General features: G+C 42.3%; 1 protein-coding gene across 5 annotated transcripts in view; it reads left to right on the top strand.

The window, feature by feature from the left end:
• DLC1 (DLC1 Rho GTPase activating protein) overlaps positions 1-11,520 on the top strand; it is a 434,550-nt gene extending 423,030 nt beyond the window's left edge. For all 5 annotated transcript variants that reach the window (XM_055567228.1, XM_055567227.1, XM_055567229.1 and 2 more), the window contains 8 exons: positions 695-854; positions 984-1,182; positions 2,817-3,030; positions 4,663-4,777; positions 5,823-6,041; positions 6,834-7,051; positions 7,790-7,963; positions 8,961-11,520. In XM_055567228.1, the coding sequence (XP_055423203.1) occupies positions 695-854; positions 984-1,182; positions 2,817-3,030; positions 4,663-4,777; positions 5,823-6,041; positions 6,834-7,051; positions 7,790-7,963; positions 8,961-9,081 (1,420 nt within the window). In that variant the 3' untranslated portion in view covers positions 9,082-11,520. The remainder of the gene's footprint in view (positions 1-694; positions 855-983; positions 1,183-2,816; positions 3,031-4,662; positions 4,778-5,822; positions 6,042-6,833; positions 7,052-7,789; positions 7,964-8,960) is intronic.
• Positions 11,521-12,503: the final 983 nt, after the last annotated feature.

Genomic DNA, 12,503 nt, shown 5'->3' with positions numbered 1-12,503 from the left:
TTCTCTCGGGTCATCAGCAGGAGAATTTATCTGAACTTCAGGTCATTAGCTTGCCTTCCCCACCCCACATTGAGCTCTGGAGTTGGTTCTCATTATGTGGGACCAACATCATGCATTTGCTGGGTTTTTTTTCATCCTGATCTTTTTTTTACCCTGAATACTTTGGGATCTCATCAAGAGCTTAGAAATGATTCTCATCCATTTTCAGGACAAATGGGAATGTGTTTCTCAGCTCTATCCTGAAGTGCCTACTTAGTGTCTTGACTGTAGCTTTCTCCTCTCGTTCCTTCCTGTGCCGCCGTTTTGGAAGGAAGCCCATCTTCTCCCTTAAGAAGATAGACCCCATTCTCAGAGCTAACAGTGGAGGGAGAATCCCCAGCTGAGGAAATGTTATTGGGCCTCATGGCCCCAAATGTTAGAAAATCGAGAACAGCACTGTCCAGTGGGCTTTTCTGTAGTGGTGGGAGTGTTCCGTATTTGCACAGTCCAGTAGTAGCTACCAGCCACAAATGGCCATTGAGCGCTTAAAGTGTGGCTGATACGACTGAGGGACTGAATTTGTAATTTTGTTTAAATTTAAATCGCCAACTTATTAGCACAGATCTAGAACCCACATGGTGTACCTGCAGAGATGGACAAAATGTGCAGAAGACGAGTAAATGTATCCCTCCCGACTCCAATATTTTTTCGATAGGGCTGTGCCCAAGTTCATGAAAAGGATCAAGGTTCCAGACTACAAGGACCGGAATGTATTTGGGGTCCCTCTGACAGTCAACGTGCAGCGCACAGGACAGCCCCTCCCCCAGAGCATCCAGCAGGCCATGCGCTACCTCCGCAACCATTGTTTGGATCAGGTGAGAGCCAACGTCTGCAGGTCCCACGTAATCATGGGAGCTCAGGTGCATGCATCATCTTCTAGTTCTGCAGTGAAAATGTTGCTTTCCTCTTGACCCTTGACACTTTGTTTTGTTTTTCCAACAAAGGTTGGGCTCTTCAGAAAATCGGGTGTCAAGTCCCGGATTCAGGCTCTGCGCCAGATGAATGAAAGCACCATAGACTGTGTCAACTATGATGGACAGTCTGCCTATGACGTGGCAGACATGTTGAAGCAGTATTTTCGAGATCTGCCTGAGCCACTGATGACAAACAAACTCTCAGAAACCTTTCTGCAGATATACCAATGTGAGTATTCTTTGACCTTGACATGGTTGGCGTGGGGGAAAGTGGGGTCAGCCAAAACCTGTAGCTCCTTTGATGCCATTCTTTTGGACCCACATCGTGACCTCTTAGAGACAGGTCATCAGTTTTTGTTTTGTTTATTTTTTGCTTTCTTGTTTGCAAAACAGATTTGTGTACATCTGTTGAGTAGTGCAAGAAAAACTCCTTTGTCATCATTCTCTAATTACTAAGCAATTGTACATTTTTACAGTCAAATCCAGGAACTCATTTTTTTTTCATTCAAGAACAGTGTTAATCTAACATACTTAAAAGAGCAGATTCCAAGATCTCTCTCTCTCTCTCTGCCTTGTCTATAGGTATTTCCGTTGCTTCACTTCTCTCTAGCAAAGCCTGTTGTGTTTAAAATTTCACAGGTGTTCATGTGTTTTATCTTGCTGTAAAATGAATAAATAATCTTTCTGTTATGCATCTCAGCTTCTGCCAGAAATAGTTGGGAAAACAATCCCCATGCCCATCTCACTTTTAAGTAAAGCTTAAAGCAAACAGTTGTCTAAATTAATGATCAAGATCAGGATTATAGCTTTTACAGCCTTGTGTTTTTCTTGGCTCGGTGTGGTATTACAGCAATGTAATTTAAAAGCAGCTTCTCTCAGAGCTAGAATTGTCTTTAGAATTGGCGCATGGGACTTGATTTTATGAGACATGGAGCTGGTCTGGATTATTTCATTATTTGTTTCATCCTTTCAGATTTTATGAAAACACAGGTCACATTTCCCCCACCAAGGTATTTGTTATGTATTGTAACCATGGAGCTGTTTAATCGGTTTGTCCTATGGAGCTGCGTTTGAGTGACTTGAATTTTCCACCACATGCCTTTCAAAAGAAAAATTTTGCCTAGTATAGGAGACCTGAAAGTTGTGTTTAGCATTTTCTACCTGTTTTATTAGTTTCTACATATATATACATTATGTTACATTGTTATATTATTTATATTTTTATGGGTTTATTTCTCAAGCATGTGTTTTTACTACTAGCCTCTCAGTAGGCTTTCCAAAGCTTAAATTACTACATAAAAAACATCTGTTGTTTAAATTAAACATTTTCGCAGCTTCCTTTCCTCATTTAAAGAATGAGCAGATCAGTTAAAATTAGGTAAGTCCTCGGAGATGCTGAACACTTTGTAGTCAAAGCGAAGAAACCTCAGTTTTTGTACTCTTGTATGTGTCTGTAATAAATTTCTTGAAACTGAACAAAAGTTTAAGCCTATAATGTTCAGTAATTGAGAATGGTAAACTAGGAATTTTGAAAAAAAGTACTTAGAAAGAAACCAAATTTCTGTAAACTAAAAGAAAACAGCAGACATCATCTGGAGTTGAACTCTGAGGTAGATATAGGAGTATATTGGCATGGTGGGTGTTTAAAATTCTCAGTTCCTCCACAGGCAGGAAATACTTGAGGGTAGTGACGTTGGTGGCAATCCCTAATCTCTTCCATGTTAACCTCGAGTACACTTTCTGCAAGTGCTTGTTCAGTGCTGGGCTGAGGTCTTTGGTGCCGATATTTGCTTTCGGGACGTTTCCTTGCAAACGTACATGGAAAACCACTGGGTTGACGGGGGAAGTGCTGGTGTCGTGCAGATGTGCCCAAGGACCAGCGTCTCCAGGCGATCAAGGCCGCCATCATGCTCCTGCCCGACGAGAACCGGGAGGTCCTCCAGACGCTGCTTTACTTCCTGAGCGATGTCACTGCAGTCGTCAAGGAGAACCAGATGACCCCCACCAACCTGGCCGTGTGCTTGGCGCCTTCTCTCTTCCACCTCAACACTCTGAAGAGAGAGAACTCCTCCCCAAGGTACGGGGCCAGTGAGCTGCGCGCGCGCGGTGACGGTGCACACGCCCGTCGTTTGGACAGCGGCAGCCTCCCTGTCCTGACAGGGCTGTCCGCCTGTTTTTTTGTTGTGTTAATACCTGAATCCAGCAAAACGGAGTTTGACCTCCTCCTTTGGAAGCCCACGTTCCTCCGCTGTGCTTCTCCCATCCTTCCTACTCAGCCCTGGGGGTGTGGCCTCCTAGACAATGCAGTTTTAACCCGCTTTTGAGAAACATTTGCGTTCCTGCTTTGCCGCGGCAAGGGTTTCCGCTGAGCCTTTGTCAGTGCCCTGGGTAACGTGGTCATCGTACTTTCTACCCACAAAGAACCATGAGGGTTTACTGACCGCAAAAACAGCCCTGGCTTCTGCATAAATAAAACCAGTCTGGCTTGGCTTCTTCAGTAGAACCGAGCTGCTCGCCTGTGCCAGAGGTTGAAAGGAGCTGGATGTGAAATAAGGAAGGATGGTGTTCAGCCTCGAAGTTAAGAACCCGGCCGAGCCAATGTTGCAGAGTTCCTCCTTAGATGCAGAGAAGGTGAAGTGACTGTGGAAGTCGAGCAATCTGGAAAATAACTAAGGCTGATGTTTGCTCAGCACGGTATTCTGTCCCCAGCAAGGGGCTACACCCTGGGTTTCATTATCAACTTTAATCCTCCTAACAATTGAAGGAGGTGAAGCTGCTGTTAGTATCTATTTTACACATGAGGTGGGACTGCGAGGCAGGTCCATTAAGTAACTAACTTGCTTCTGTCTGATGGATGGGGAAAACACAAAAAATGGCAGAGGAACTTCTTACTTACATGAATATTTTATATAACGTAGGAAGGGCGTCATTAACTCCTTTCTACCAAATTCATCCTGCTGATCCTTTTTGTCGACTCTAAAGGAACTTGACTTTAAAGGAACTCAGCTGTTGGGATGGGGCCTAGTTGTGTTAGGTGAAGTTAGCTTTGCTTCCGAAAGACATAAAATGCTTAATTAACTAGTTCTAACCATTGACTAGAGCATTCCTGCTTTAATGGGATAGAGAACTAAAGGGGAGCAGTAGAAAGAGATCAGATAAGATTAGGACAAAACCTCTAGGAAACAATAGACTTTTCTCTCACCAACAGGAGGGGCTCCTGTTTAATTTTAAACTGGAAAGAATGATCCTATTTACCCCAATGACGAGTGCTTCCCACCCACCCACCAATCAAAGCTGCCTTTCCTTCTCCCCACCCCACATGTATAGACCTTATAAGCTTCTCTGTTTCAATAGGAACCTATTTAACATGGTGGTTTTATTTTTATGGGCTGCATGGTATGGGGGAATCTTAGTTACCTTGACCAGGAATCGAACCCATGCCCCCTGCTTTGGGATCTTAGATATGTAATCACTGGACCACAAGGGAAGTCCCTAACCTGATGGTTTTAAATAGCCTGGATTTCATCAGAGACTGTCTCTTTCATGTTTTTTGTACGTTGTTGATACAACTGAGAAATTTTAGTGACCAAAGTAAAACTCTCTTCAACTACTTAATGTCAAATAAGCTCCAGTGAAATAGCCTTTTTCTCTCCTTTAGGTTTCGTATATAAACATTTGAATCTTGCCTCTCCCTCATTTCTCTCTCTAGGGTAATGCAAAGAAAACAGAGTTTGGGCAAACCAGATCAGAAAGATCTGAATGAGAATCTCGCTGCCACTCAAGGGCTGGCCCATATGATTGCTGAGTGCAAGAAGCTTTTCCAGGTAGGGAGATGGAAAGTTTTGTTATTCGTTGATGCTGCTGCTACTAAGTTGCTTCAATCATGTCCGACTCTGTGCGAGCCCAGAGACGGCAGCCCACCAGGCTCCCCCGTCCCTGGGATTCTCCAGGCAAGAACACTGGAGTGGGTTGCCATTTCCTTCTCCAGTGCATGAAAGTGAAGTTGCTCAGTTGTGTCCGACTCTTAGCGACCCCATGGACTGCAGCTCACCAGGCTCCTCTGTCCATGGGATTTTCCAGGCAAGAGTACTGGAGTGGGGTGCCATTGCAGCCTCCGAGAACTACCTTATAATCCAACAATTCCACTCCTAGGTGTATATCCAAAGGAAAAAAAAAAACACTAAACCTAAGTGTCCGTCAGATGAAAGGAGAAAGAACTAAAGAATATGTGGGTTGTGTCTGTGTGTGTGTGTCTATAAAATGAAATACTACGCCGCCATTAAAAAAAAAAAAAGAATGAAATTTTGAGTTTTGCCATTTGCAACAACGTGGATGGACCTGGAGGGCACTATGCTTAGTATAATAAGCCAGACAGGGAAAAACAAGTACTGCATGCACCTGTATGTCCTTATATGTAGAATCTAAAAAATAAGACAAAAGAATGAATACAGTGAAACAGAAACAGACTCACGGGTATAGAGAACAAAATAGTGGTTTGAGGGGTTAAACCACAAGATACATTGTACAGCACAGGGAATATAGCCAGTATTTTATCATAACTTTAAATGGAGTATATAAAACAATTAGCTATACTTCAATTAAGAAAAAAATTCTGTGTCTTCGTCAGTGTATTTAGTCACTTTGTCTTCTACTCTAACTTCTTCCTGAAGAGGAGGACCTCACACAGGAATAAGCTTAGGCACCTTTATGAAGTTACTCTGCTTACATCCTCGTGATACCTCGTGGAGTCAGCAGGGACACCCTTCACCTGGTGGAAGCCAGGGGATTAGACTGCTTTCACAGCCTGGAGGATCCTGCCACTTCCACCGATGGGCAACAAACATCCTTTGTCTCTCGTGTCCCTCCCAGGTTCCTGAGGAAATGAGCCGATGTCGAAATTCCTACACCGAACAGGAGCTAAAGCCCCTTACCCTCGAAGCGTTAGGACGCCTTTGTAATGACGACTCAGCCGACTACCAACACTTCCTCCAAGACTGTGTGGACAGCCTGTTTAAAGAGGTCAAGGAGAAGTTCAAAGGCTGGGTCAGCTACTCCACATCTGAGCAGGCCGAGCTCTCCTATAAGAAGGTAAGTCATATCCTCATTTTCAGCCATTCGAGTCTGGTGGTTGGGACTTGGATTCATTAGAGACCAGACCCTTTTGCCAACACAGTGGCGGCCTGTCACCCATCGCCTTCCCTCTAGAGCTGGGCAGATAGGTGATTCATATCCCCGCGGTAAGAGTGGAAACCAGTTCAATGAAGAGTGGTGCTCATTGAACTCATGTCAGAGGAAACTCCCTAGTGAAATCCTTTGGCTCCACAGAATCATGCAAGAGTTTCCTGGAATGTTTTACTAATGGTCTTGGGCCTCCGGGCGTTTTATGAGGAGCTGGCTGTTTCCATCCTTTGATTGGAACCCCCTCAGGCTCTCCTCTGTTCTCAGTCACTCTTCTCCTCGCCCTCTAATAAGCAGGGAGTGCTGGGGGCAGGGATGGTTGGTTTAACTTGAAAGCCCCTTGAGGGCAGAGGTATGCTGTGTGACTTTCCATGCACATGGAGGTATTTGTTGACTTGTCTCTGCCACCTTGAGAATAAAGAAACCTTGAGCACAGTCCGGATGGCCATGCAGGCTTGGATGTGCAAACAGATCTTACTTTCATTGCATTGACCCTAATATGGGTCCCAGGAAAACAAATAAAATCAGAGGTGACGCCAGCAGTCCTATCTGCTTTCTGTTCTGATCTTGAACATGCTTGAGGTCAGCAGCCTGTTAAAGTCAGAAATAAGCATTAGGTCCATGTACCCGGCTAGCAGTTTGTCTTAAGAGTCTAGATGCGTAGGGACTGTCTCGGCACTGAAAAGTCTATCTTCTTCTCAGGTGAGTGAAGGACCGCCTCTGAGGCTTTGGCGGGCAACCATCGAAGTCCCTGCAACACCCGAGGAAATCTTAAAGCGCCTCCTGAAAGAGCAGCACCTCTGGGATGTAGACTTGTTGGATTCAAAAGTGATTGAAATCCTGGACAGCCAGACTGAAATTTACCAGTACGTCCAAAACAGTATGGCACCCCATCCTGCTCGGGACTATGTCGTTTTGAGGTGAGAGCTTCTGGATTGATTATTATGGCAAGAATGAGCTTATATGTCACTGAACGTTACATTAAAATTACTTAAAACAGAACATACACTTCCATAAAAGCATTGAACCCTTCCAGATAAGAAAGATAACATCTGCATTTATTCCAGCAGTGTGTCCATCCCTGAAGATGGTTTGAAGTCTCAGAACTGAGCTCAGAGAGGCACAGTCCATCAAATGTGCTCAGTGGTAGCTATTTTTTCCCCTTTAGGATAGATTTTCTCAGAAATAGCTAGTGAATGCATCAGCCAGGAAATAACATTTGGGTCCCAAGTGAGCTGTGGTTGAAGCTGATTTATATGTAATTCCTACATTCTCTGAAGACATTATTGAGGAAAGAATTTCAAAAATCTTTGAGGAAATGTCACATCATTAGTCCAGAACTTCTCCAACAGAGTAATATTCATTTGGACGTCCACGTTCTAGTACATTTGTGAAACATAAAAAGGGTTTTCAAATTCGCTTCAGTTTGGTTCTCTTTCAAAGAACTGACTGTGTGAGCTTGTGTACCCACTGCAGAAGGGGCTCTGTACAGAGTGAGCCATTCGTGAGTTCTTGCACAGGGATGCTTTCTGCCCAGGCTGGGTCACCAGGGGGCCCCTATCCTGCCTTTCAGCTCCCTCCTGTAAGAATGAGGCCCCGTTTTAAACTTGGCTTCCAGGAACCTCCCATTTACTCCCCCTCTCGTTTTGTCTCTGCAGAACATGGAGGACTAATTTACCCAAGGGAGCCTGTGCCCTTTTACTCACCTCGGTGGATCATGACCGGGCCCCTGTGGTGGGAGTGAGGGTCAATGTGCTCCTGGCCAGGTATCTGATCGAACCCTGTGGGTCAGGGAAATCCAAACTCACCTACATGTGCAGAGCAGACTTAAGGTATGTTCTGATGCTGATTTTTTTTTTTTTTTTTTTGACATCATGAGTGAGGGGCATAAAGTAGATTCAGACTTTTCGTCTGATGCAAAAAAAAAAAAAAAAAAAAAGGCTTAAATGAATACATCCTTGCATCTTGGATGCTCCACGAAGAGCAGTGTTTATAAAGTAACTCCTTCACATTTCTGGGTCTTCTGGATACCACTTACTAATTTCCACCCTTTAGCGAATTTGGTATTAAAGCAATGCAGATATGGTGGTTCCACCATGAACTTAAAGCCACAGGAAATGAGAGTTTGAATCAGCAAGCCGATGTGTGTTATTTTATATTCAAAGATATTTGAATAATATGACATGCCCTTTTAGTAATTAATTAGGCATATGCTCTGTGTCTTAGATCAGTGTGAGTTCTTATCAAAAAAAACAAGGAAAAAAAAATCAACCTCTGAAAACTTTCCAAAGTGGCTCTCCTGCTTAATCAATTCTTGTTTGAAGTCTTTACATTGCCATACTTCAAGTATCTGTTATCTGTTTTTGTTCAATACGCCAGAGCTTTCCTGAACAGTTATACCCAGTCTGTGTGTGTTAGTTGTTCGGCCATGTCCGACTCTTTGTGACCCCATGGACTTAACCCTCCCTCTGTCCGTAGGATTCTCTAGGCAAGAATACTGGAGTGGGTTGCCATTTCCTCCTGCTGGGGATCTTCTCAACCCCGGGATTGAACCCAGGTCTCCTGTATTGCAGTCAGATTCTTTACTGTCTGAACCACCAGGGAAGCCCAGTCTCATCCCATATTTGCACTCAGTATGCTATTCTTTGAGAAACTTCTGGTTCCATAAGTGTGATGAAGGTGCCAGGAAATTACTTTGGAATAGTCAGAGAGGTCTTTACTTGCACATTTGCACATCAAGAAATAGAAGTGTATTCAGAACTCCCTTCAGCTGATTCAGGGTTTTCCAAGTTGAATAATTTGTTTGCATTTCCTTTCTGTCTGCCATAGGGGCCACATGCCAGAGTGGTACACGAAATCTTTTGGACATTTGTGTGCAGCTGAAGTGGTAAAGATCCGAGACTCCTTCAGTCATCAGAACACTGAAACCAAAGACACCAAATCTAGGTGATTCCTGAAGCGTGTCCACTGTCTGGGCGTTTGTTTCTAGAACACTTGCCAGTTCTTGGAAGATTGGGTTCAGTGTCTGATCCTGAAACAAAACTACAAATTGGAGAGTGGGAACTGACTATAGCGATTTGATACCTTTTTAAAGCTGCTTCCTGTTTGTGTAAGGTCTGTATTATGGACCTTGACTGGAATATATGACTGTGCAAAAAAAAAAAAAAGTATTCTTATTTGAATTGCTTCTGAGAAGCAAAACTCTATAACTGCATTCGGGAAGATAATGAAGAGACTTCATTTTCTTGCAATGTCAGTGTCTGTGTACGTGTACCTATGTCATTTTCTTTGCAGTGTGTGGAGGGATGGGTGTATCCACTGGAATAGTTGGTCCTCTTTGACATGTTTTCTCACTGAGAAGAGCAAAGAAAGGTTTGCACAGAGGAGCGTGTGTATGTGTGTTTGTTGCTGGTTGAATGGCAGAGATGTGTAAGTTGGGCCGCAGTGTCTGGCACACTGAGACACCTCCAAGAAGGATTTTGATGCCCCAGGTTCAGTTTAACCTGGAATATCTGACCACCCATGGAATCGTCCAGAAAGGGAACCCGTTTATTTTGGGGTGTTGGACAACCCACCCATGTCTTTTTTTTCTTTTCTTTTCTGAGTTAGTAGACATATTCCTTTTCCACCAACCTCTTCTTTACCTTAAAAGTGATTGTAATTTACTCAGCCCCTTTCGAACGCAGTTTGTCTGTAAATCTGATTGCAAGGAGCAAAGTTGTTTTTATCCAGTAGAGGTGAATTCAGGGATGGAAATTCTTCCTTGCTAGCACCAAAGCAGTTTTGTTTTGGTTTGGTTTGGTTTTTAAGTTGAGATGTGAAAACGGACCACTCTATCTATTTCTGAATCAAGTATCAATACTTTCTATGTATCTGCAAAGTCTTTGCATGTCTGTGTTGGGAGAAACTCTTAAAGGCACTATGTATGGGAACACAGGAAACTTATGTCCCAAGGAACTCCTTGCAAATGTAACCCAACCAAAAAGTTGCTTGTTGTTATTATGGTTATTCGCAGCATTTTTTTAAAGCTGCATATGTTTATTAATTGGATTTGTCCTTATCAGCAAAGAGGGTTTGTTTTGTTTTTCCTCTATTTCTTTTTCTTCTCTTTTCTGAAGCCCTTGGGATAGATTTTAGTAGTAATGGAAAGTTCTAATCACAGTAAAAACAAATAAAAACACACTAGTGCAGGGTTTTGGAAGGGTGGTCTTTATACAGGTTTTACTGTAATAGTAAAGGTTGGCTCAAAGGACAGTATTAGTGAAATTTATTTTATATGGATCAAAAGTGAATAATGTATGAATGAGAGCTGTAGGAAGGATTTTAATTTTGTTATAATTTAGTTACCATTGTCAGTGTTATTTCAAAGGTTCTTTGAAGAATTAAGGGGCAGGGGACAGATGAGAGTTTAATTTGAGTATTTTGGATATTAGTGTTCCTCATGAAGATATACTTGTATATGCAATTTTAATGGCCTTCAGATTTGTAAGATTGTATGTTGTATATACCATTCTATTAAGAAATATGTACACCTTCCTGTCCACTGTGCTTCCCAACATAGATAAAGCATGATGAAAATTATTATTTAAAATATACTTGTATTTATACCTCAGATATTCTTTTGGATTTTGTACCTCAAGTCTTTTTGGTTTGTTTTTTGTTTTTTGCTAATGTAAATACACTTTACATGAATACAGTCTAAGTGAAAAAAAGTAAATAAAAGAAGAAGTTTATAAGTTGCTCTATATCTGTACAGAATATAATCAATAAGTGCACTATTAAATGTTTAAAGTAAGGGAAATGTCTGGCCTGCTTTCCATTGTATTGCATCTCTCTACCACCCTTCAAACCACAGATGGCAAGGCTTACCATCCTAGCATCAACTGAAATGAAAATATAGATTTGCTGCAGGAAAAAATCAGACTGCAAATCATTCCAAGGCCAAACTGCAACTGAGCCACTCACTCACAAACAGGAAACCCTGGTGAAGGTTCAGGAAGCACGGAGATGCTCTCCAAACAAAGGTCACAAGGAAACGATGCTGAGAAAGTTACAAGAATAAGCAACAGCAACCGAAAGATGCCCCTAAGCAAAGCCAAGGTCATGGATTCTTTCCATAAAAGGTCTCTTTCCCACTGTTTGCTTTCCTGTTCAAAGGATTCCTTACATATTTGACCGGAGGAGAATGTGAAGGATATGAACATTTTCAAGAAGTCTGCTTTAAGCCACCTACCGTGATATTGCCCCAATTTACTAATTGTGACTAATTGCCTAGATTGTAAGCTCTCTGAGAGCAGGGCTCTTCTATATGTCTTTATAATCCCCTACAGCAGCTTTCAGTGTTTTGTACTTGTAGGCACCTAATAAATTTATTATTTGCCAAATGGAATTGATTGAATTTGTGTCTGTTGTTTGAAAATGGATCGAATCTAGGATGTTCTCCATCACTGTGGCTCTTCTGTGCCCATTTTGAGATGGCAGGGACTGGAACTTGTTACATCTAGTGAAATCTCACAGTTCAAACTGAAGAAGACATAAATGCTCTACAGAGATGCTCTGGATTCTAAATTAGAGAGTTCTTTGTGCTTGAAATTCAGCCAGTCTCATTTCTCCAATACAATGTGATACAGATCTTAAAATTTGCTCTTCAGAAATACTATGGGCATAGTAAAGGGGAAAAACCAACCTTAATAGATTTTTTTTTTTTTTTTAATTTTTTTCAAAAGACACACAGCCCAAAGCCTTTTTTATTTGCTCCTGCCTCCAGTCCTGGTTTCCTCAGAGCCATATAAAATGAAAAATCAAAATGTCTCAGGCCTGAAATAGCAAAAGTTCAGTTGTTTGAATGCCTCTGGAGTCATGACTTACACATAGGCTAAGTGTGGTTACCACGGTGGGAGAGATGCTCTCACGGGCACCAAGGTAGATTCAGATTGCTCTTGTCACCACCATTGTCCTTATCACCTCCTTTAGTCAGTTACTCCAACACCTGTTTATTTCACCCACATGGAGCTCAGACCTGAAGATACTGCAGTCCTGAAAATCTGCTCTCATGGACACTAATATAGAAATGATAACACCCCATAGCATCCTGCCCACCAGTTTACAGATAGAGTGACTTGGGAGATTCTAACAAAATTAAATGGATTCTTAATTTTACGAATTAAAATTCTTGAAATTTGCCGGCAGGGCTAAGGGAAACAGCTGAGATTTTGGAAAAGTAAAAAAATGGGGAAAGCCAGGAAAGATAATCCAAACTGGTGCTTTTCCAACACCTCTGGTTAGAGGGGTATGTGTGAGTGTGTATGCATGCAGAAGGAGATAAAGGCAAAAGAGCTGTGTGAGATTTACTTTTTTTAATTATGAAAGACG

Source organism: Bubalus kerabau, chromosome 2 (genome assembly GCF_029407905.1).
Source record: "Bubalus kerabau isolate K-KA32 ecotype Philippines breed swamp buffalo chromosome 2, PCC_UOA_SB_1v2, whole genome shotgun sequence".
Taxonomy (NCBI): Eukaryota; Metazoa; Chordata; class Mammalia; order Artiodactyla; family Bovidae; genus Bubalus; species Bubalus kerabau.
The sequence above is the reverse complement of the archived record's forward strand: the minus strand, read 5'-3'. Positions and strand labels throughout refer to the sequence as shown.